This window comes from Castor canadensis, chromosome 7 (assembly GCF_047511655.1).
Source record: "Castor canadensis chromosome 7, mCasCan1.hap1v2, whole genome shotgun sequence".
Lineage (NCBI taxonomy): Eukaryota > Metazoa > Chordata > Mammalia > Rodentia > Castoridae > Castor > Castor canadensis.
In genome coordinates this window covers 31,855,945-31,880,531 of record NC_133392.1, presented here as the reverse complement: position 1 = coordinate 31,880,531, position 24,587 = coordinate 31,855,945, and the positions used below count along the sequence as shown (strand labels likewise).

The 24,587-nt window shown below is 47.7% G+C and overlaps 1 protein-coding gene across 1 annotated transcript in view; it reads right to left on the bottom strand.

The window, feature by feature from the left end:
* Positions 1-6,435: 6,435 nt before the first annotated feature.
* The window catches only part of Rrp12 (ribosomal RNA processing 12 homolog), a 32,078-nt gene continuing 13,926 nt past the window's right edge, over positions 6,436-24,587 (bottom strand). The window contains exons 14-34 of the mRNA XM_020177751.2: positions 23,821-23,963; positions 23,558-23,679; positions 20,585-20,649; positions 20,330-20,492; positions 19,746-19,900; positions 19,456-19,523; positions 18,904-18,997; positions 17,612-17,770; positions 17,419-17,499; positions 17,098-17,203; positions 16,863-16,970; positions 16,143-16,300; positions 14,791-14,882; positions 14,466-14,627; positions 14,170-14,345; positions 13,846-13,971; positions 11,798-11,847; positions 9,192-9,255; positions 7,638-7,705; positions 7,239-7,321; positions 6,436-6,943 (exon numbers count right to left, since the gene is read on the bottom strand). Of these exons, the coding sequence (XP_020033340.2) occupies positions 6,841-6,943; positions 7,239-7,321; positions 7,638-7,705; positions 9,192-9,255; positions 11,798-11,847; positions 13,846-13,971; positions 14,170-14,345; positions 14,466-14,627; positions 14,791-14,882; positions 16,143-16,300; positions 16,863-16,970; positions 17,098-17,203; positions 17,419-17,499; positions 17,612-17,770; positions 18,904-18,997; positions 19,456-19,523; positions 19,746-19,900; positions 20,330-20,492; positions 20,585-20,649; positions 23,558-23,679; positions 23,821-23,963 (2,346 nt within the window). The 3' untranslated portion in view covers positions 6,436-6,840. The remainder of the gene's footprint in view (positions 6,944-7,238; positions 7,322-7,637; positions 7,706-9,191; positions 9,256-11,797; positions 11,848-13,845; positions 13,972-14,169; positions 14,346-14,465; positions 14,628-14,790; positions 14,883-16,142; positions 16,301-16,862; positions 16,971-17,097; positions 17,204-17,418; positions 17,500-17,611; positions 17,771-18,903; positions 18,998-19,455; positions 19,524-19,745; positions 19,901-20,329; positions 20,493-20,584; positions 20,650-23,557; positions 23,680-23,820; positions 23,964-24,587) is intronic.

Below are 24,587 nucleotides of genomic sequence, written 5' to 3'. Positions count from 1 at the left end.
GAATCGAGGTTCCAATTCAGCCCCAGGCAAATAGCTTGAGAGATCCTATCTTGGGAAAAAAAATTCAGCACAAAACAGGGCTGGTGGAGTGGCTCATGAGGCAAAAACACCTGCCTAGCAAACGTGAGGCCCTGAGTTAAAACCCAGTGCCACAGATAAATGTACAAATAAACAAAATAAAATTTAAAAAAAGGTAGAGATCTCTTCCCTAACAGTATTGGACTTTAGGTTCTTCGCTCTCTTTTCTTCTTCTTCTTCTTTTGGCAGTATTAGGGTTTGAACTCAGGGCCTTGCACTTGCTAGCAGGTGCTCTACCACTTAAGCCATGCTCCAGATCTTTTTTGCTCAGGACCATCCTGGACTGCGATCCTCCTATTTATGCTTCCTGAGTAGCTGAGATAACAGATGTGCATGACCACATCCAGCTTTTTTACTGATTGATATGGGAGTCTTGAGAACTTTTTGTTCAGGCTGTCCTCAAACCTTGATTCTCCTGATCTCTGGCTTCTCAGTAGCTAGGATTACAGGGATGAGCCACTGTGTCTGGCTCAGGTTTTTTTCATTGCCTCTTCTCGTCATCTATACTACCAGCACCCGCCTTTCCACCCTAATGTACCATTTCCTCTTTTTTGCATTTTAACAGCAGCTTCCTAGTAGGTCTCATTTCCTCTTATCCCATTCTAAGCCATCATTCACACAACAGCCAGTGATCTTAAAAAAAAGAAAAAGAAAAGACAGCAGGGCTGGACAGCTCAAGTGGTAGAGTGCTTACCTTACTGTTTGAGCATGGCCGCCGCCGACTTCTCCAGCCCTGGCTTCCTCCCTCCTCCTTGTTCCCCTGGCCTCCCATCAGTTATTGTATGTTGACAGAACTGGGGCTTGAACTCAGGGCCTACACCTTGAGCCACTCCACCAGTCCTTTTTTGTGATGGGCTTTTTTGAGACAGGATCTCACAACTATTTACCTGGACTGACTTGGAACTGTGAACCTCCTGATCTTTGCCTCCTGAGTAGCTAGGATTACAGGTATAAGCCACTGGTACACAGCCATGCTACTACTCTTTAGTCTGGAACATTCTTTCTTCCCTTATTTGCCAGTAGCAGGTGGCCAAAAGAGAGGAGCCTCTATTCCCAACCTTCCCCCTAACACCCCAACATACAACCTAAAGAAAACAGGAAATCTGGTGTGCAAACAGAACTTCGAGACAGATCCAGATCACACCCACCTTCCAAACAATTTGCCATTCTAGATTTGGGTATCTAGAATGTTTGGACCCTTGGCTATTTTGCTCAGTGAAACATACTTCTCATTCAGGTCTTAGACAACAGGCTCCACTTCCATGGCTCCTTTGGCCAAACTAATTCCTTTCATAGCATCCATGCTAAACCTTCGCAGCTGTTTCAATCATGTTTTACTATTGCTTATTCGACGTCTCTTCATAAACTGAAGGCAAGAAGCCTTCTGCATTGCTTACTGTGCATTTTCTATGCCTCACGATGTTTTCTAGGACGTTCTTTGCTTAGCATAAATAAGGTGTGTGTGTGTGCGTGTGTAGAGAACATGGAAGAAAATGGTGAAAACAAAGGAAGGACTTGTAGGACAACTCTATCATCCCTCCTTGAAGGTGAAAGAGGAACACCCAGCCCTGCCTCGCCCTTCATGTCAAGAAAGTTAACCCTGGCACAGCGTCACTCTCCTCTCACCTAGTACAGAGACCTGTTCTGTAACTGGTTTTCCACCCAGAAAAGCAGGGCTTTGGGAGCAAAAAGCCTGCAATGTAATGAACAGGAAGAACACTGCTGTCCCAACATGGCATTTGGAAATTCATAGTCAAGTCTCTTAGCAACCCCATATTCTCCCAGGGCTAAGTTCAGTAGGTTATGACAACATGGACTTGAACTTCTGAGGCGTAGGCACCACTTAGGCCACCTGCTTAACTGCCCAAACTACCTATCCTCTCTGCCTTTGGGGGCGCAGATGCAAAGTGGAACTCATAATGACATCCACCATCAGAATGTGGCTATAGCAGGCATCCAGGAAGGTGGGGGTTTTGGCTGCTTTTGGTAAACTCTGTATGACCTGGGGCTGCAGTCACTACTGTACCTATGCAGGAGATTCGGATCTGGCAGGTGTGAATGGCTGTGCACATAGCAGATATCAGGGCTCTGTGTGAAGTCCTGAGGAATAGACTGCATGTGACCCATGTGACAGTCTTCATGTGGACTGGGAAAAATTTTCTTCAGAGTGCTATATGTCAGCTTTTCCATTTAATGATTATGAGTGTTTGCTTTGGAAGTACACCTCACCTACTTGTGAGGAGTTAAACTTGCTGCTGGAATGATTAAGAAGGCATTTGTAGATAAGAATTATCACACAATGATCCAATCAACATACATGCCATGTAAAATCTGCTCGGGGTGATACTGTGCCTGGCATTTTTATGAGCATATTTACTACTGAGGGTTGATTTCAGGTTATCTGTTAGTATGTAACCCAGGCACCTTGGCCTCAAGTCCAAGATCTACATTGTAACAACAGTTCTGGTTAAAAGGAAGATTTTACAAGGGAGCCCTGAGGACAGCATAGGTTTTCCCTGGCACCATTCACAAATCCACCTGCCTGCCAAAAGTGCCTCAGATCCTTTTTGAAATTGTGACTTTAAATAATCAGCTCTCTCAGGGCGATACAACTGCAATTTGAAAACCAGGCTGCCTTCTGGAACTTAAACCCTCCAAGTTCATGTATGATGGAGAGGATAAGTTATCTGTCTAAGGTCACAGAGGGAACAGGCTGTCTCCCTGATGAGAGCCAGAAGAGCTAGGCGTGGAAATGCAATCCAGGTATGCCTGCATGTGAAGGAAGCAGGAGCCTAATTAAATCTCAGAAAAGCAGGAAAGTGGTGCAGAGTCTCAGCATCACTGCAGAGGAGAGATACATCCCGCAGGGTAGCACGAACCACATGGAAGGGGATAGCTTCAGCAGCCTACCAGAACAGGCCCCAATCTGCAGGCCTATACCAATGGAGGCACTGTTGTTCTATTTCAATGATGTTACTAATACATCCCTCAGAATTCCCTTTGCCCTATTTTATGCTCACTAAACCCACCCATTTGACTTCTGATGCAACTCAGAGTATGTCCTAGTCAGTCACCACTAATATCTTGGACAGTTACATTTCTAATGAGAAATATAACAAATTAATAAATAATTCTGACTAGGTCTCTCACAAGTCTGGGATTTTCTGATCAATCCTGGTTTTAGATTTGCAGAGCTATCTTCAGACTCCAGCTCTGGAATATTGTGCCAAGCCACTGTACCCTCCACCCACATTCTTCATATTCACGACTGACCACAGCCTTGAAATCCTGTCTTAGCATTTCCATCAATCAACGGGACTTGGAATGGTAAGAGAAAATCTGCCACTACAACCCTGGCCTTGGATGACTTGGTTGTCCTCTAACAGCTTGGTAAGTGTTTCTAATGGCAGGAGCTACATTAAGCATAATTTCAGGAAGTGGCAAACAAGCTTACATTGTCCCAAATCAGGGTTATTTTCTGGAGTACAGTCATCTATCCGTTCATCATAATGTATATCAAAAATAGAACAAAAAGTACCCATCATGTCATTTCCTAAATACTGCTTTGCACAATCTAACATCAGTGATGGATTTACATTCCATCACTTATAAGCAAGGAACAATATACTTACAGACTCAAAGATAGTTTATAAATAAACTGAGCTCATCCACTGGGTAGACATATTAAACTGGGCCATTAAAAACAGTATTTATGAAGTGTTTACTTAGGTAGAGTAAAATCTTTTGTTATAGTGAAGAGTAAATTTACAACATAACTCATATTTAAAAACTTTATCTTTGTATTAAAAAATAGGCCCCGGGTATATAATAGGAATGAAATACACTAGGGTTAAATGAGAATTTGTAGGAAGAATTCAGTCCCTGCTCTTACTTTTTTTATACCAATGTTCTGTAAATCTTTATTACTCTTATAGTGAAATATACAATATATCTTAATTGTTTACTCTTTGAAGAAAAATAAGCAGACAAGAAAAAAATGAGGAAAAAACCCCAAGGACAAAAAACAGGGGCTACTGGAATATCATAAGCTGTTTTCTCACATGTTGCAAATGATACAGAAAAAACATCCTTCCTGGGACTGATCAAGTTGCAAGAAAGACTAAGGACCTAGTAAGATAGCAAATGTCAGCAATGAATCACTAGGACAGTCTCCAATAAGCTTCCATTAAAATCACAAGAAGGGAAACAGTGAAGGGGAAAGATTGGCTTAATCTGACTCACCTGTGTCCAGAAGTATCCTGATAGGTACACAATTAGACTGCTTTTGCAAATCCCTAATGCTTGACCACATTGGCCACCAGAAGGGTTGCCTTTTTGAGTGAGGTGGGGTAGAATGAGTAGAGACACCAGGCATCCTGGCTCACATCTGTAATCTCAGCTACCCAGGAGGTAGAGATCATGAGGACTGAGATTTAAAACCAGCCCAAGTAAAAAATTAGCAAGACCCCTATCTCAATCAATAAGGCAGGGCAGCACACACCTGTGATCCCATTACATAGGTCATCAGAGGTAAGGGGATCGGGGTCTGAGGTCAGCTCTTGGCAAAATATGAGACTACCTGAAAAGGGGCTAGGGGTGTGGCTCAAGTAGTAGAGCTACTTGAGAAGCTGAGTTCAAACTCCAGGACCACAAAAGAAAGACAGAAAGAAAGAAAAAGTCTGGAAAAGTCTCAAGGATTCTGACATTCCAAAAGTACAACAAAAATTAAAATAGTAAATCTATGGGGAGAGGGTGGAAAAGGAAAATATTGGAGGGGGTGAATCCAACTATGATATATTGAAAGAACTTTTGCAAATGTCATAATGTACCCGCAGCACAGTAATAAAATAAAATAGTAAATCTAGATCTTGGTGGAAATTTTTTTCTATTTGTCCTGAAATGTAAATGAAACTTGTGATAATAAATACTTACAAGGCTTCCGGACATCCGCTCTGTTAACACAAAAGCAGCATCGACTTTCCTAACACTTCAAGCACCTAAAGTTTCTGGGGCAGATTCATTTTTGCCTCTGTATCAAGATAATTTGCAGTTGAAGTCTATTTCCCAAAGAATATGGAGTTCAGCATATCACTAATACTAACCTTTCTAGGTCATCTGCCCCTCCCTCCTTTGAAAGAAAACAGAACTTCTTGGAAAATGTGCTCTGATAAGCAGGCTGGCTCCAAACTTTTTTTTTTTTTTTTAAAAGACATCAATACTGGGCAATTGGCTCAGACTCATCAGTCCTTTTCATGAGGCTTCCTAGTGTGTGTGGTTCCATTTCCTGAGAAAGGAGATAGGAAAGGTCTGGGATGGGCTTACTTACATGTGCCTGTGTCCAAAGTGTAAGTAATGCAGGCCATAGTTAGGCCTCCTTTGCAAATTCTTAATCAACCTTTTGACCACTTTTCTTGCTTGCTCTCCTGTTGCACACTTCAGTGAACAAGGCATGTAAACAGTGCCACCTCTTGGTGAAGTGTGGTCCCTCTCAGATTTGTATCCCAAGGTCACTAGGAGGAAATGCCCCAATTTTGGGGCACTGGATCCAGTTAAGACTTGTTTCTCCTTGGAGAATGAGTGGAATAGTGTTGTAAGGAGGTGCATAGGCAGGGCCTCCTGGGATCATGATAGAGCCAAGGGCATTAAACCTGAACAGAATCTATTGAGGGATGTACATGTGGGGTCTCACACACTGAGAATATGATCCAGAAAAAGTTACCAACCTTCCCTTTGTCAGAGGACAAAGCACATTCTTCATATTGGGGTGTGAGGATAGCCCTAGGGTCCTTTGCTTCTGGTTGCCTGCCGGGAAAGCATATGCAAGAGGGATCCTGGGCTGATGGGTAGTGTAACCCCAGGAGCATGGGAGGGCTATACCAGACCAACGCAGGACCAGGGGGAATCACTTAGCACAACTACATGGGGAGAAAGAATATATAATGGGGAGCTGGGCAAATCAGATTGTGCTGGGCATATGGAGGGGTCAATAAACACTGCTGAATCAGTGGACAAAGATACAGGGAAAGCCTTGTGCCCAGGGGCAGCCCAGGCAGCCAAGCTGCAGTCTCTTAGTCACTGACTTTTGTTTCTGTTCTAAGTCCCTGGTGCCCAGGGACAGATAGCTCAGGGATCAGACACAGCACATTCACTGCCCTTCCTGACACCGTCACTTTCTGAGTGGGACTGCAAAGTGAAGCCAGGAGCCCTCCTGACATGGGTGGGTGATCCTGGACAAAGCATGGCACTCTCTGGACTGGATGCTAGGAGCTGGGCAGGAAGGGGTCAAGTAGCGATGACCAACAACCAGATGCTGTTCTCACCCCTAGAGGGGCAAGTATAAAACAGTGTTTCTAGGGCTAAGGTATGGCGATATGTTTATTCTACAGCTGATCACAGCAGACCTCACACACCCAGACCACAGCCAGGCAGAAAGTGCCACACGGCAGCAGCTGAGAAAACGCAGATCACCACTTTCTGCTCATGGCCACTCTGGGTGGAAAGCACAAAGCCTCATGGGGCCAACTCAGAGGCAGTGAGGCCACAGGCCCCATCTTCAGGTGTCCAGGTGTCTTTAAATGGTAGTTCTCATTTGGACTTTCCCAAATTCTAGATGTCTCTCCGGGAGCTGAGCCCTGGTTCCAACGAGACACTCTGAGTCCAGGTCTTGCCAATTTTGTGCACCTGGAGCTGGTATGAAGCAGCTTGGGGAGCTGGAAAGGAGCCTCAGCCTGGATGGCAGAGCGACATAGAGGTCCTGGGACTTCAGGGCCTACGGTCCTTTCTGCGGAGTTTGTGTCCCACCCGGGACCCCTGCTGGGCAGCTTTCACCAGACCTCTGAACTGTCCCTGAAGTTTCACCTTCTTCCTGCAGGCACAAGGAACAAAAGGGTCACATTTCACTAACAACAGACAGCCCTCTCTTTATAACATAAATGAGCCAGGCATGGTGGTACACATCTATAATCTCAACACTCAGGAGGCTGAGGCAGAAGGATAGCAAGTCTGAGCCCAGCCCGGGATATAGGGCAAGCCCGTCTCAAAAATAAATAAATAAAATAAACAATTAGGGAGACTTGAGCAAGCTGGTTGAGAGTGGAATGAGAAGAGATCCTGCCTCTGTGGAGCTCAGAGCTTCCTATCTGTCCCACACCCCACCATACCTGTGGTTGAGCTTGGTTCTGTTGAGCGGGATGTAGGCATAGGGATCGAGCCGACCCTTCTTCTTCATGTCACCTTTTGCTTTCTGCTCATCCAGAGAAACAGAGTCAGCTAGGAGTATTGGCTCCCTCATTCCCTTCCCCCAGACTTGACAGATGTCATGTTCTCCCTTCCCTTTATTCTCTGCCTTGGATGGTACGAAAGAACAGCTGTGGCCCTAAAAGGCCACTGACCAAGGCCCCCAACTTCAGATGCTAACAAGACCTGGATATGTCTTTTTCCTTGGCCTGTCTGACTCCACAAAGGTGGCTTTTCAGGGTGGTGATGGGCACCGCTCTTCCTTGTCCTCCCCAGCACCTATCCAGTACCAGGAGACCCCATGACCCATCTGAAGCTCTTACTTTGGCCTTGTATTCAGCCCCAGGCACAGCCTTCTTGGCCACAGGGCGGTGTATGCCAGAGCCTCCAGCTGTAGGAAGAACACAGAGACTGGAGTCAGGCAGAGTCAGTCTTCCTTTGGAAAGCCAAGGTCACCCTTCTCTCAAAGGGATGCTGGAGAGCAGATGGGCAAAGAACAGAGGAACTTGGCTCTGTCCCCTACCAAGCCAAGATGAAGTTCTCCCTCGAGGAGGGATGGCCCAGGAACCTGACAGACCACTGGGCTCCTCAGACTGACTCAGAATCCTCAGAGGCCTACCAGTAATCTTTGGGAAGACATATATTCTCCTCTGACATAAAATGACCCACATTCTCCAAAGTCACACTGCTCCATTTATTCTAGGAGAAAGAACATGGGTTTTGTAGCGAGAGAGACTCAGGTTCAACTCCTAGCTCTGCCTCTTACAGCTCTACCCTCAGGCAAGTGTCCTAACTGTCTGGAATCTCTTAACCTCACTAGTAAAACAAGGCAGTTTGGGTTTCACACTTGCACTGTGAAATACAATGGTAGCTATTTTTCTGGGGGAGGAGGGGAGACTTGAGGGGGTTTAAACTCAGGATCTTGTACTTGCTAGGCAGATGCTCTACCACTTGAGCTGTCCTCAGCCCCCAAAGGCAGTTATTTATCTAACTGCACAGAGGTGAAAACTGCAGCTGAGAGATCAGGATCTTTGCCCAGGGTCAGCTGTCACTTCCTGCCTGGACTTCAACACAGTCATGGATGGAATCCTACAGTGCCAGCTCAGGAGGACCCTCTCAGATGACTGGCATAAGAAATGGGAAGCTCACAGAGGCAGTGTTACTAGACAAGGTCAAACAACTAAGCGGCAGCTGGGCAAGTGGTTCTGAACCCAGCCTTCTGCCCCATCAACTGCCTCTGCCCACATCATCTCAGAGCAGAGGAGATGAGTGGGCTCTGGTTGTTGTGGAGGATTCATGGGGTTGGAATGCCACTAGTGGAATCAGAGACTCCTCAAAGGAACCCTGGCCCTCCAGGTGCACAGCAAGGCCCAGATGCAGTGGCTCAGGAGTAGAACCTGTATGGGCACTGTGGGAGTAAGGAAGCACAGAAGCTACCCTGGCATACCTAGAAGCTGCTCTGTGGAGGGAAACAGCCTGGGGACCCAGAGACAAACCTAGAGAGGACCCTGTAGCTAGGCTCCATACTACTCTTCCCAACAACCATCAACAGAGCTGGAGCTCTTGTGGTGGACAAGGAAGGTGAACAGCTTCCAGAAGGGACAGCTGCAAACCCATGGAAGGGTGGATGGGTGGGGAGAAGCTGAACTCCGGAGTTTCTGGCAAAGGCTTGGGGGGTCCCATGCCCAGACCTACCCCTCAGGCTCACCCTCATCCCCACACCCCTTTGTTCCCCACCCAGTCTTGACTATTAGATAAGCCAGTCTGAGTTGGTGTCAACTGGGCACAGCCAGATCATTCAACCTAAGGCTCTGTTACTCTAGCAGTTAACTCCTCTGCCTGTTGCAGGTGTCATGGGGCTTGTGTAGAAGCCTTACCTTGGTACTGAGGGGGCACCTCTAGCTCCTCCTCTTCAGCCTCTTTCTGTCGCTTAAGCTTCTTCTATAGAAAAAGGTGATACATGGGGAGTTAGTGAACAAGGGGACGTGACCATGCTTACCAATGTCAAGCACAGTAGCAGTAACCTCCCTTGTGCATGAAAGGTCTCTGGTGAGCTCTTGATCACCCACTTATAAAGGAGAAAACACTGGCCCAGAAAAGGTGGGTGTATGTTCTAGATAACACAGTGAGGTAGTGGGAAAGCAAGGCTCTTGCAATGACCTGACCACAGGGCTTATTTCTCCACTGAGCTCCATCTAGGACTACGAATGCCCACGTGGCACCCTGACATGTACCTTAGCCAGCCTTCCTCCCATGGAATATGAGATCCAGGGTCTCTCCAGAGAGAATGGCTTTATAACTCTTCATCTCACACAAACTCCACTTTATCCTTTCTATTAGTCACTAGTACACTGTGCCTGGCCTTGGGGACAGAACCCAGTTCTGTCAGGCACCACAGTCCCTCAGCAACTAAAGGAACCAAAAGGACACATGGGCTTATCTAATAATATGCCACAGCAAGTGGTAAGCACCTAGTATGTGCCTGGCACAGCATGGGTATTCAGGAAGGAGGACAGGCCAGCAGTGGCCCTGCTCACTGGTAGTTTTGGCAGAGGAAATATCTATCAGCAGGGCAAAGGCTTCTGAATGGGGAAAGGAATCAGCCAGGAGTGGCCTCAGCTCATAGGGCTGATTCCTGTGCTGTGGTCTGTGTGACCAGTCCTGGAAGCCTTGTAAGAAGGCAGATTCCTGGGACTCCTAAGGTAGATGAGCTTCAGGGCCAGGGGTGGCAGGCAAAGGGATCAGGCTGGAGCACACATGGGGTGTCTGGGAATAGGGACACCAGTTCCACTGGCTGTAGTCCAGCATAGTGGCTGGCTAGGAGAGAAACTGAAGGCATGACGGGCTGCACATGATGGCTGAGCTTGTTCGTGGTTGTCGATACCCAGCCTTCCAGAGCCTGAAGCCTGCATCCCAGCACTTCCTGCTTCCACAACCAGGGCAGAGGACTTGGCAACTGTCACACAAGAAAGCTTCAGGCTAGCAGTGGCAGGGGCTGACTTGCCACAAGCCACCAGCATTGTGTGGCAATCCTGGGACCTTTTCAGTGCCTTAAGACAAGATACCCAATCCTGCTGGCTCTGAGCTGGGTGGGAGCCTTCCTCAAAGCATTGTGATCAAGTGGCCAGGAATAAGAGGAGGCTGCTGAAGGATCAGAATGCCACCTATGAGGCAGGCTGAAGGAACCAGAGAGGCTCTTAGCAGAAACATCCCAGGGAAAACGACTAATGACCATAAAGAACAGTTATGACTTATTGACAATACTTTACACAGAAAACAGGGTTTGAGCCCAGGCAGTTTGGACCCAGGACATACTCATTCGGACTTCCATGGCTGCCTGAAAACAAGATGGGATTGAGACTGAACGTGGCCTACTGAAGAAATCTCCGACCAGGAAAGGAAGGGCTCTAGTAAGTGGAACTGTGCCACACTGGGACAACTTGGTGACACTTAACTGCTCCAGGGCATCACTGGAGCTTCCTGAAGCAGGCGACTTTGAGAGTTCCAGCTACTCTCCCACTCCAGAACTCTCACTTGGTTTTCACCTAGCTTTCCCATTCTGCCTTGTAAGACACTCTTAACAACAAAGTAGCGTCTAGGACCAAGATGGGCAGAGGGCAACTGGCAAGAAAGATGGCATATGTCAAGCTCTAAGCTAATGCACTTTACATGCCGATCTTATCACATTGTCCCAATAATTCTACAGGACAGTCTACTGACAAGTGAATTTTATAGACCAGGAACTGAGGCTCTGAAAGGCTGGCTCAGAAGTCAAGGTGAAACCCCATATCCTATCTCTTCACCACTGGTTTACCACACTCCTTACCTCTGTCACCTAAGAATAATGCCCAGGAGAGCTGGGGGCTGCTCATGGACAAGGGACACCAGGTCTCAGCTGACAGACCTGGCCACTTCATCCTTTGGGAGAGGTTCACCCTGCTGGACAGCACGGTGCCAGGTCAGGAGGGGAACCGTGGCGAGGGAATTAAATTCTTGGGTTCAGGAGACTGAAAATCCAGGGTTCCAACCTCTGGTTTGTAACTATTGAGCCTTATGACCTAAGGCAGAGCCCTCTGGAAATGGGTGACAGAATCCATTCCTTTGGTGAGGACCAGGTGAGGAGCACAAGGCCTTCGAGGTAAGCATTCCTCAATTGGAGATCCGACCACTAGGAGCCCTCCCCTCGGGGCATGTGCCAGATGCTGCCTTCACAGCCAGTTCAGCACATGTCCTTGGTGGAGACACAAGATCAACTGGACAATCTGTCAATACTAAAGGACACAGAGGGTGCTTCAGAGGCACCCAAATCTTGGGTGGTCAGTGTGTTACCTCCCTTGCACATGCACCCACACCCTGACTGCCCACTGTGAGCATCCTTGAGGACCCCCTGGGCATTCAGGGAGTGGGGCAGGTGCTGTGTCATAACAGGCACCTTATGGACGGAGAAATTGCAGGCCCCAGGCTGAGGCCAGGAACTACTCACTTTCCTGATGCCCATGTCTTCTGTCAGGTCAGCCATCTCGTCATCATCCCCTAGAGTCAGAAGGCAGGACTGTGAGTAATGGGGGAGCCCCCAAACCTGCATTTTCCTTCTGCCTCCTCCTGGTTTATGAGGAAGAAGGGGCGTTAATTCCAATCCCCAGACCTGTGTCCTCCTCCATGGGAGATGAGACCACAAAATATAGCCCCATCCTTCCATCTCACAATAGTCTCCCTCAGAAGTGACCTCACTTCTGAGGTGAATATGGCTTTTTTTTTTAACGGATGGAGGGGGTGAGCCAGCTCTTGCTACATACCTCAGGTGGTGCAGAACTTGCCATGTAGCCCAGGCTGGCCTCAAACTGACCATTCTCCTGCCTTAGCCGCCCAAGTCCTGGGATCACAGGCATGTGACATCAGGTACATCTTGGATCTTTTTTTTTTTTTTTTTTTGATAGTACTGGGATTGAACCCAGGGCCTCATACATGCTAGACAAGCTCTCTACCCCTGAGCTACATCCCTAGTTCTGAATGACTTTTTTTTTTTTGAGACTCGAAGAAAGCCTTAAGTTTCCTGAGGAGTCAGCCCCAATGCCACACAGGCTCCCACTTTGCTAGTAGACTGCTTCATTCTACTTGAAATCCTTTTTTGTCTCTTTTGTGTGCCGGCACCACGTGGTATATAAAGATGTATAAAACTGACCAGTTGAGGGCAGAGCAACACAGGTCAAGTTAGAAAGACAATAAATACAACATATGTAGGAGCTAGGGTATAGCATGTGGGGGGAAAAAAAAAAAAAGAACATGTGACCAAGTGCTGCTGAAGATGGGCAGTCCCTGGGCTTGCAGAAGTTCTATGGGAATGAGGCCCAGCACCAGAGGCATCCTGGAAAGGCCACAAAGGACCTGAATGGGATCCTAAAGAGCAGTGAAGTTTTGGAAAGGCAAAGAAGTTGGACAAGCATCCCCAGCCTCAGGAACACTTTGGAAACCAAGATGACAGGAGATGGGAGAGTGCAAAGGGGTAGGAGGGTAGCACAGAAGAGGTGAGCTAAAGAAGTAGTTAGGGCTATGTTGATACCAAGCATGGACAGGGGCTGTACATGTTATACTATTTCATCTTCCTAACAACCCTGTGATGTAGTATCAGCATTGAGGCCAGTTTTGGAATAAGGACAAAGAAACACAAAAAGATTAAATAAGTATCTGCAGACACAAAACTGTTGAGTGATAGGAGCTGTCAGGGGAGCCATGAGAGCACCAGTTAGGAGGGCAGTGACTCAAGGGTCCAGGGCTTGGCACTGGGAACCAAAACAACCAAAGGCAGAATTTTTTTCCTGTTTGTGGTGCAGATGATGCTAGACAAGTGTTCTACTATGAGCTACACTCTGAACCTGGGAAGGATGACACTTTTTGGAAGACCTGGGTGTTTCTTATCTGATGGATGGACCAGGAGAGACTAACTGTGAGTTCCAGACATCATGCCTGAGGGACTCTTGAATAACCCAGATATTGGAAAACTGGGAGAGTCTCAGAGTCTGACTCTTACCAATTCTAAATGAGCTCCAGGAGCTTAGTTTGTGTTAAAAAGAAGTAATAATAAGAAAGAAAAAGAATAAGGAGGAGGAATGAGGAGGAAAGAGAAGGAAAAGAAAAGGAACAGAAGAGAAGAAAGACTAATAATAGCAGATCATACATGGTGAGGGAAGGTACATTTCCCAAACATTTTGTATGAATTATAAGTGTACTATATAAATAGGAAGATACAGATAAACAGGCAAGTAGATAAGGGATATAAAGTATGAAATAAAAAGATTGGGGGGTACTGGATTTAAACACAGAGCCTTGAGCTTTCTAGGCAAGTGCTGTGCCCCTTGAGAGCCATGCCTCCAGCCCAAAAATAAAAACATTTTTTAATGTTAATAAAGTTTGAGAAACTCGGTCACTGCATGAATGCGCGAGTGAACCATGAGTGACTAAATGAATGAATGACAAAATGCAACTATGGCCCAGGCCAGAGACAACTACCTCCCAAAACAGGCATGGCCCTACCTTTAGTGCCTTCCTCTTCCTCCACCTTGTCGCCATCTTCCTCCTCCCGTATGATCAGCCGGCCATCGGCGCTCACCTTGAAGCCATGATCCTTCTTCTTGCCCTGGCAAGGCCCGGGCTGTGTGGCTGGTATGGAGTTTGGTATGAGGAGGCGGAAGGCCAGTCCTAACCCACTCACATCCTCCCCATCTCTGCTCCCAACTTGGGGCCTCGCAGCTCTTGCCACTGACCTGCCACAGAAGCCACCCCCTGCCCACTGCCAAAAAATCTAGCACCAATGAAAGTGTGTTTTCTGAGCTCATGTGCCAGCTACTTCCTGCTTACCAAGGACTCGCTGGGCCACCTTGGGATCCAGGAAGTTGAGGGGCTCATCTCCATCACCCTCCTTTAGCCATGCCTGGCTTCTCCGTTGCGCCAACTTCCGCTGCTCCTTGGCCCGGCCTCGTTCCTCCTCCTCATTGTCCTCCTCATCCTCCGAGTCAGCCAAAATCTCCTCAATGCTAAGAACAGAGAAGTCTTAAGTCAGAGCACTCCTGAAAGAGGCACAGGTCAACAGACATTGCCTGAACAGGCTCTAGGCTGGGGGATACAAGGTCCCTAGGACTTTGCCATGATCTCACCTGTCACCTTTGCCCTGGATGGGCTCCTCTTCCTCCTCTTCTTCCTCCTCCATAGCAGCCTGGCTCAAGGCACGGTGCTTCTTGGCCCGGGTCTCAGCTTTCCGGATATTGACCAGGACCTTGTGGTACTCCTGAGGCAGCAGCCCCTTTACCAGCTCAAATCTGAGGCCAAAGAAGGGTTGGGCTGGTGAGAGGCACTGGCCAGAGAACACCCCCCAGAGGCAGGTGTCCAGGGAACAGGGAACCTTCCCTAAAGTTCGAGGGGGCACTGGGGATCCTCAACTCTGTGCCTGTTTCACCCCCACCTCCATTCAAGTGTACAGACCCAAACTTGCGGATGAACTTGGTGAACAGGTTCCGAAGCTTCATGCGAAAGTGCCGCCGCATGTCATCTGACAATTTCCCAATGGCTTCCATCTGGCAGGCAGAGCACGAGGGTGTCAGAAGGTGGTGTGCCTTCCCCCTTGCCCAGCCTTCATTGTTGTCCAGACCAGGGACACAGAAAGATGGGGCCCAGCTAAGAAGAGAGGTCAGTGACCCTGCTCCTGGCCCACTCCTTGGTTCAACCATGCTTCTAGAATCTGGACAGCTGCATCTTTCCCCTAGACCCTCCTTCACAACGCAGTTCCTGACTGTCCTTCCAAGATGGTAGCTTTAGTCTTCTGAACATTGTTAGCACTCTATATATGTTCTCTCACTGGATCCTTGGACTGATTCAATAGGACAGATGTTATCAAACCCAGTTAAAAATGAGGAAACCAAGACACAGGGTTACATGGTTGCTGGGTGGCCACAGGCGAGAGAACTCATCCCAGTCTATCTAATCCTATGGATCCTACTTTGCACCTGATACTAGGCTTCTCTTGGTCTCATGCATCCCTTCTGTCTTGCTGCATTGTTCATCTAGCCTAGTTTAGGTAATACACATTGGCAGTAGGTCTTATTATCTGCAGGATCTCCCAATGGAGCTGGGGGAATAGGGCTCCAACCATCCTTTGAAGAGCTTTCATAAATTCTAACAACCCATGGCAGATCCCTGCCCTAGCCATTCTCTCCATCCTTAGTTCCCAGTTAGGCTACAAGCATTGGAGGGCAGGGGCAGGACATGTTGATCCCATCTGCAACTTCCTGCCTCGAAGCCAGACCCAGACCCAAAGGAGATATGCAATAGGGACCTGGAGGTCTTATGTGATTCAACCCAACTGGAAGCAGGAAAGTGAGGCAGAGGGTTAGTGCACTAGCCCAGATTGCCACATGCCTGGGTTAGGCTTCCCCTGGGCAGGAGGGGGCCAGGCTCCTAATCAGACTCTGCAACCCAGCAAGGGTCCTAGAAGGGGTGTGCAGAGGCCTTTCCAAAGTCAAAATGTAGGGAGGGGAAGGAAAAAAAAACAGGACAAGAGGCCTTGCAGAGGGAGACTCAGTGTGACCTTGGAAATGTGTGACTTCAGTTTCTCTGAAATTCTTTTGAGGCAGCCTGGGCACTGTGTGTGCCTTTTTGTGCTTCTACTAGGTTAGCATTCTCCTACAGTTCCCTCCCAGGGCTCCTTAATGTCCTTCTGCTGCAAAAAGCAGCTATGGCTAAAGAAAAAGTTCAAAACTTGTTGGCCTTCAGTCCACAGAGCTCATGCTGGCACTTCAGAGGCCACTGACACTCGCTGAGGGAAAGGGAGTGCTCACCACCAGCTGCACATGCTTGGCCAGATGTACCACGTCCATGACTACCACTGCCACCTTGATAAATCCCAGCGCAGACTTGACCACATCACGGGTGCGAGAGGCCAGCAGCAGGCACACATTCTCCAGGAGCTGCTCCACTGTGCTGGTCCCCATCAACCCTGCAGCACAGGGGCCACAGTCAGACACCAGGACCCTCCTGGACCCAAGCCCACCACACTGAAAGCAGCAGCTGCCATCTGCCCCAACTTGGTCAAATGTTAGCAGAAGCTAACATTCAGAGCCTTTCCATGTGCCTGGAATGGTTCTAATCACCACATCATGAAGTGACCTTATGTCTATTAGCCACCCACGGTGGGTGCTATGTCTCTCCTCACTTCAAAGATAGGAAAAATAGGTTCTGAGAGGTTAGTAAAGAGGCTCAAGAATTCACATGGTTGGCGAGAGGCAGAACCAACACTAAGATCCAGGCACTGGCCTACCCTCCCCTGTCCACTCTGATGGGATACAGGGCAACAAGGACATCCGGCTATATGCTGCGCAAGTGTGAGGATGATGAGGCATAGCTGTGAGGGAAAGGAGACAGGGCTGGGGGCAGGCACCATGGGTTCTTGCTTTCCTCCAGCTTCCTGGTACCTTTCCTCATTCTGGAAGCTACCCTGTTCTGACCTTTGGTGCATTTTCTGCCTTAAGAGTTTCCCAGGCCTTCAGATAAATATTCACCTTTAAACTCGAACAGGAGGTGGGTCAGGGCCAGGATGCTGCAGCTGACCATGGTCACTGCGCCCACGAGACCAGGATAGATCAGGACAAGGTAGCGCTGCAGGGCCTCTGGGGACAGAGATCTGGACATGTCACACAAGGCCAGAGCAAGGCAAGGAGCTCTCCAGTCTTGCTTTGAGGGGTGATGCCTGCAGTCTACAAGCAGAGTCCACCCCAGCTTGCATCCCCACCTCACCTTCCTGGTTAGAGCCAAACCGCAGGAAAGCACGGCCCATCTCCACCAGCAGGGCGAAAGCATTCTTTCTTGCACCTACCGATACCTCCTTGGTGCACAGGATCACCTGGCCAGAAAGCCCTGTTAGCAACCTGAGCTAGAGCTCTAGGCTGGGTCCCCAAAGCACAAAGGGGCAGATAAAGACACCCATATGTCCAAGTAGCAAATCGATCCCACCCTCACCACCATCATTGTCTCTCCTCCACAATCATGACAGACTCTTGGGAGCCATACTCCAGGGAAGTCCCAAAATGCACACACACTCCCTCCCACCATCCTTACCTCTGGGACAAGGGCAGCGATGAACTCCTCATGCTCAGCTGAGAGCTTCTTTACAATATGTATGAGGCACTTCAAACGGGGCTGCAGACAGGGGACAATAGCTGGGACCTTTCAATATGACCCTCACTCCCATTGAGCCTTTTCAGTGTCACCCCTCTTCCCTCAGCAGAGCAAGAGGCCCCAGAGCCCTCACCCTTTTGGCAGGTGAGGATGTGCTCCGCAGAGAGCCCAGCAAGGTCTTCTTCAGGTCATCCAGATGGCTCTGCACAAAGTGGGCCCCAGGACCCTGAGGGCTGGCACACACCTCCTCCAGCACACGGTAAGCCTTCTTCTGCACCCCATGGGCCTTGTTCTGGGAGGGGCACATGGTAGACAGGGACAGGTGAGGAAGGCAGCAGGCCTACAGGCCAGGCATGATGGTTCATGCCTACAATCCCAGCCACTCAGAAAACAGAGATAGGATGGCAGTTCAAGACTAGCCTGGGCAAAAGCACAAGTCTTATTTGAAAAACAAACTAAAGCCAAAAATAAAAGGGGTGGGGAGAGTGTGGCTCAAGTTGGACAGCACCTGCCTAGGAAGTGTGAGGCTCTGAGTTCAAATTCCAGTAACATTGGAAAAAAGAAACTGGCCTTTTTCTTATGATCTGGAGCTCATGAAATTTGATGGGAGGGAGGGCAGAATATAGTCAGTGAGAAGCTAACTCCTAGGCATGAGGGACATTGCAGGAAGCAAAGCCAGTCCTGTTCTCCAAGCCATTTCCCTGGCCACCTTCAAATAACACACATTCCAGCACAGGAAGGCAATACCTGGATATGCCAAGGCCCATGTACCTGTTGCTCTCTTGCTAGAGTGCTCCTTTCTGCCTGACCAACTCCAAGCAATTCCCAAGGAGTTCCCTGTCACTCTTCCTGGAACATCGCTCTAAGATCAGGTGGCCCAGTCCTGGATTTCTGTGTCCACCTGCACGCTGACTCAGAGCACTTCACTCCCTCCTAACTGCTAGTGAACTGTGGCAATGGGGACAGCTTTTAAGAGGGCACTGCTAAGATGAGTTCTGCATGGCTGTCAGCCACATGACAGCATCTCAGACAGAGGATCCAGCACAAGCAAAGGTGTAGACTGTACCTGCTCTATCCTGGATTGGGGCTGGGGTGTAGTTCAGTGGTAAAGTGTGTGCTTAGCATGCATGAGGTTCTTAGGTTCCATCCCAAGAACCAGGGTGGTAGCAGGCCTAGTGTGGTAGCAGGCAAAGGAGCAGAGCTTCTGTTCTACAAGAGAAACCTTGGCAGGGGAACCAAAGCACAGCTGTACATTTTAGTTGCCTTGATATCTACATGACAGATAGACAGGATGGGTAAAAGTAAGCTACTGCAAGAGAAAGCAGATGGCCTGATCTGGGCGAGCAGCATGGGATTAAGACAAGAAGACAGGCCCCATCTTCCTGGAGCCCCGTCTCCCCCCAGGAGAGACTGTGTGGGACTCACCTCTAGGTAGGGCCGAATGTTGGAGTACAGCTTGCTGATGGCAGCTTCGTCAGCATGAGGAGCCAAGGCCACGACCAGGTCCAGGACAGACAATCTGCTTGGGGCAGGGAGGGGCTTAGGGGGATTGGACAGGGGTATAAGCTATCTATGTTCTTATGTTTACTGGCTATAGGAACATAAAAGAAGTCATGGTGAGGAATCAAGACTCATCACGCACCAGGCATCACTCCTGGTGCATTACATATGCAGCAAGTTCAACTCTCAAATAGCCCTGATAGTGTAGATATGCTTATCATGCCCATTTCACAGATGACTCAGAAACATAGTAGATAAGTAACTTGTCCAAGGTCACACAGCTTGAAAATGGGGGAACTAGGATTTGGACCAAGTAGTATGTCTCCAGGATCCTTGCTAAAGGCCTCAAGAAGAAGGTAGAACTGGGACATTCAATAAATATCTCAAGACTTCCCCAAACAATTTCAGAGAGAATCCACAGAGCTTCTGCTAGACACCCCTCCAGCTCCCTTGGGCAGCCCAGCTCAAGCATATTACCTGGTGAAGTCTGAGCTAGCAGGGTCAAGTACTTTCTCGCTGGCTTTTTCCAGGAAACCATTCACCAACTGGTAGTCCCCAAAGGAGAGAAAAACAGAGAAACCATAGCAGCAGCTCCCAGAGCTGCCTCCCCAGTTTCAGGACCTCTAGCCCAGTCCAAGCCTTGATCGTTGTGTGTGGTCCCCTGTTCTCCAGGTAGCAGAGACCTAGTAGGTGGGTTCTCAGCCTTTCCAACATGCCCAACCTGACAGCCCATTTGAGAGCATTCCCCTTCCCCTCTAGCAGCTTACTTGAGTCTCGGTTATGATGAGGTAAGTTTTGATAGTTTCCAGCACAGCCCGGCGAGGGGCTGGAGTGTCCCCCTCTGTCACAGGTTGTCCATACAGGTTGAAGAGGATCGGCAGAAAGTTCTTAGCAAAGCGGCTCACTTCAGCACGGTCGGCCTCTGGCAAGAGGACCCAAGTTTGCATTGAAAGGACGGAGCTGGCTCTGTCTCATTAGTCACTGGGACTCCTTTTAGGAGATCCTATGGCAGGACTAGGAACCCACAGGTCTGGGGGCTTCTTTGGCTCAGAGAGGCGAAGGCCCACAGAACAAGGTGCCACAGTGGTCTGGGTTGCTCTAGGCTCCTGTCCTGGAGCCTGATACTTGCTGCACAGGTCTCCAGCAGCCATCAGCACACTGAACTCAGGGGTACAAGAAAAGCCATCACTAGTCACCTCCTCATGCCCTGGTTCCGGTAGCAGCAATGCTGCAGGGTGAGCTGCAGAGGCTAGCTTCTGGAGATCTGCATGGCAGTGAGCCACAAGGGACCAGTGAATGGGACCAGGGACCTTTGTCTTCTCACGTGTTCCCACTTTGGTGCCCAACGTACCTGCCTCACAGCCCTTTGTGATGAGGGTGCGCAGGGCCTGGCACACAGTGATTCTCAGGTCTGGGCGTTCACTGATGGCTGTGCCCAATGTCCGCGCCACACCTTTGAAGGAGGCAGCCACATCCGTGGGCCTTATGCAAAACCCCGGCAGAAGGGTCCAGATCTATGGAGGAAGGAGGTGGAAAAGGAGAGTGACACCAGCAACTCATGCCCCTACTCTCTTCTCTACTGGTCCTCCCCACAACTGACTCTTACCTGCCACTGGAGTGTGTCATAGATCTTGGACTCCACTGTGCTGCCTGCCTGGGCCAGGTCCATTGCTGGAGTGTATTGACAAAAACAACAGTGTGACCCTGGGAACCTCCTGGCCAATGGGCCTCATTTCATCAAAACCAAAAGACCAATCAGGAGGATGGGAATATGGGTGACCCTTCCCCCACCAAAATTAAATCATAATATTTATTCTGAACAATTCAAACAGGGTGCCTTGCCTGCCCGGCAAGTACAAGACCCTGAGTTCAAACTTCAATAATGTCAAAATAATAATAATAATAAATGCATATACAAACAATTAGAACAAACCTATGGAAAACAGAAAAAGGATGTCACTCCACAATCTGACTCCTCAGGATGGCCTGTTTCTCACAACTTTCAGCACTTCCTTAAACACATATGTACTTTTAAAAACATAGCTAATGGAGTGGCTACAGGGGTAGAGCGCCTGCCTAGCAAACATGGACCCTCAGTTCAAGCTCCAGTACAAAACAAAAAAAGCTTTAAAACATAGACAGGACTGTAGTATATATATATATATATATATATATATATATATATATATATATATATATCATGATCTGTAACCTTGTTTACTTGACAATAAAGTTGGCAATATTTATTGAGCAAGTTCTATCAGGCAATCTGGGTAATGTGCACTTAATGTAGTTATTTCATTTAAGCACCACAATGTAATTATCCTGCCATCTTATAGATGAGGCATTGCCCCTGTCAAATTAATAAAGTTGTCTAAAGTTTAAATCTAGTCTGCTAAAGTCACAATCTACTATATCATCTGTCCCTACATTCTAGTCTTTCTCTTTTCTTTGAAATAACCAGATTGCATTCAAAATGGGGATTTCCCAGAGCTAACTTACTGAAATCTTGCAGAAAGACATGTAGGTTGTGTCAGATTCTTTGCCAGTAGAAAGCACATGGTTAGAAAACAACTTTGCACACATGTACACAGGAGTGTGCTCATCCATTTCTTCAAGACAGGTGTCTAAGTGGAATACCATTACATCTCAACCTTAAGATCACTGCCAGGCTGGTGATGTAGCTCAGTGGTAGATTGTGTGCTTCTCATACACAAGTCCCTAGATTTCAATCCCCAGCACTGGAGGTAAAAAAAGTACCAGTATATTGCCAGTGCTTATGCTAACATTAATGATCCTCATTTTAGGGGATCATTTATACTCTCTTTTATGGGCATACACTTGTTAAGTAATTAAAAGAGGGCTAGAGTGCCTGCCTAGCAAAGCCCTGAGTTCAAACCTCAGTACCACCACTACAAAAAAAAAATTTAAGTAATCAGAAGAAAAAAAGCTGGGAGCTGGTGGCTTGACTTTTGATCCTAGCTTCTCAGGATGCAGAGATCAGGGGGATCACAGTTCAAAGCCAGCCCCAGCAATTAGTTCTAGAGACTCTTATCATGAAAAAAATCTTCACAAGAAAGGGCTGATAGACTGGCTTAAGGTGTGGGTCCTAAGTTCAAACCCAACACCCCCCCAAAAAAAAAGATTTTTGTGTATCAGAGAAAAACAATTTCTTTTGCAGTGCTGGGGTTTGAACCCAGAGCATCCCACTGGCAAGTAAACATTGAGATACATCCTTACTGCTAGGGAAGATTTTCAGTAAAATTACTAATACAGGAGCTGTAATTCTAGTTTAGTAAAAATATAATATGATTTTTACACACAGGAAAAAAAATGGAAAGAGAAATACTACAATATTTAGGTAGCAATTCTCTCTGAGTGAGGGGATTGAGCAGTTTTTACTTTCCTCTTTAAATGCTTCCTATATATCCTTTTTTTGGCAGTACTGGGGTTTGAACTCAGGGGTCTTGTGCTTGCTAGGCAAGGACTCTACCACTTGAGCCACACCCCAGCCCATTTCTTATATATTTTATAAGATACTTGAAATCAGGAAACCCTATCTAGGACAAGGTTGGCCTCTGCCCACTAGATGCCAGAGCATCATTCTCCCATTTGTGACAATGAAAAATGTCTCCAGGCATTGCCAAATTACTCATGACAGCCAAATGACCTCCTGCCTCATTCCCAATTTCTTTAAAAACAGTTTCCTGGTAATACCTCATCAGCACTCAGAAACAGTTCAACAGATTTTACACACAAGCAAGAAAAGGAGATTATAAAGAACATAAATACCAGGAGATAGAATCATTGAGTCCTAAGACTACCATATCAGCAAATACCTAAGAAGTAAAGAGTGTCACAGGAAGTTTTATCCCAGGTTTGCCTTTCTGATCCAATTAGAGCTAATTTATACATGTCATATGAGGGTCTCTGTGCAAACCAGGTTGTCCTTAGGTTCATGATCCTCCTGCCTCAATCTCCCAAGTGCTGACATTACAGGTGTGCAGTACTACACCTGACTTCATCCCTTAACTTTTAACCAAACTGTATCTTAACAACTAAAGTGAATTTCTTGAAGAAAAAAAAAAAAATCATCCCCATTAAGAATCACTGCCATAGGTCAAAGGTCAATAAACACTTTCGGCAACGGACCCATATTTCAGACCCTTCAAGTCATATGATTTCTCTTGCAACTACTTAACTCTGTCATTAAAAAGCAGTGTGAGAGGACTGGCAGAGTTGTTCAGGCAGTAAGAACGTCTGCCTAGCAAGTAGGAGGCTGAGTTCAAATCTCAGTCCTGCCCAAAAAAAACCAAAAAAAAAAACCAAAAGGCTGCCTCAAGGGCTCCTACAAGAAAGAAGGGACCAAACTGTTTCTTATGATCCAAAGTGGAAGAACAAGACACACAGAGTGGCGCTCCCAGGGGAGAGTACCAGTCAGCCACCTGCTTGGCAGAGGGATGCTACTGAATGTGCAGGAGGCTGGATGTACTGGACTCAAAAGCCCTTTTTGACTCTATCAGCTGAAGTTCCAGACAGTGAGGGGGCCTCAGGCTGCACACAGGCAAGAGCTTGGTACCTTTGTTCTTCAGGGTGGTAGCCAGTGGCAAGAAGTAGGTGGTGAAGAAACCAAGTCTAGTTTCCTGGACATGGTCCCGGATGACAGGTAGCAGCCAGCTCCGAGGGAAATCCAGAGTCTCTCTGGAGGAGGAAGGGAGGAATCCAGTGAGGAACAGATGACAGCCTGTAGGCCCCTTGTACATACAGACTCCATTCTTCCCAGAGGAAAACAAGTCACCTGACTCTCCTGGGGCCTCTACAGCCAACTAGGGTCATACTTACTCAGAGCCATCAATTTCCAAAGGCACAGCCTGTAACACCACCTCAGGTCCCATGCTGGTCACCGCAGCCCCCACTGCCTGGTCTAGGGCTGCCGTGTGGGGGAAATGAGGGGAGAGACGCAGGTCACACAAGGACTGGAGGCACTGGAGCAATGGAAAAAGAGGCTACTCTGTGAGACATGCTCACAGGACTGGGGATGTGGCTCAGTTGTAGAGTGCTTGCCTAGCATGAGCCAGGCCCTGAGTTCGCTCTCTAGCATTACAAAAACAAAAGCAACAATAAAATAAAACGTAGAGTTTTCTTATTGTTACTGTATTTGTTTGTTTGTTTGTTTGTTTTTTGCTGACCAGAAGCCTGGAGCTAAATCAGCAAAATGTTTTTCTCTATTTGCCCTCACTGCAGATCTACTTGGTGTGCAGGAATCCATGTTCCAGACCTGGGCGATCTCCAAAAGAATGGGGTTGAGATTCTGGGCCCACATGAAGTTCCACAGTGCAGACATTCACTGATAACTAGGTGACCCAGTGATGTGTCCAAACCCTCCCCCAAAGCCCAGAGCTTTTAAAAAATTTCACTTAACATGTAAAAAAAATATGAAAATTTATAAACAAATAGAGATTTCCAATTTATTTTGAAAACTGAGGGGTCCTCACAAAAGCAGACCATGAGTAACTAAGCAATCGACAGGCACTAAGGAGACAAAACTGTACCTTCGCCCCACCAGCCCCACCACCTCCTGCAGCCATGCTTCTCAGGACCTGCCTGGC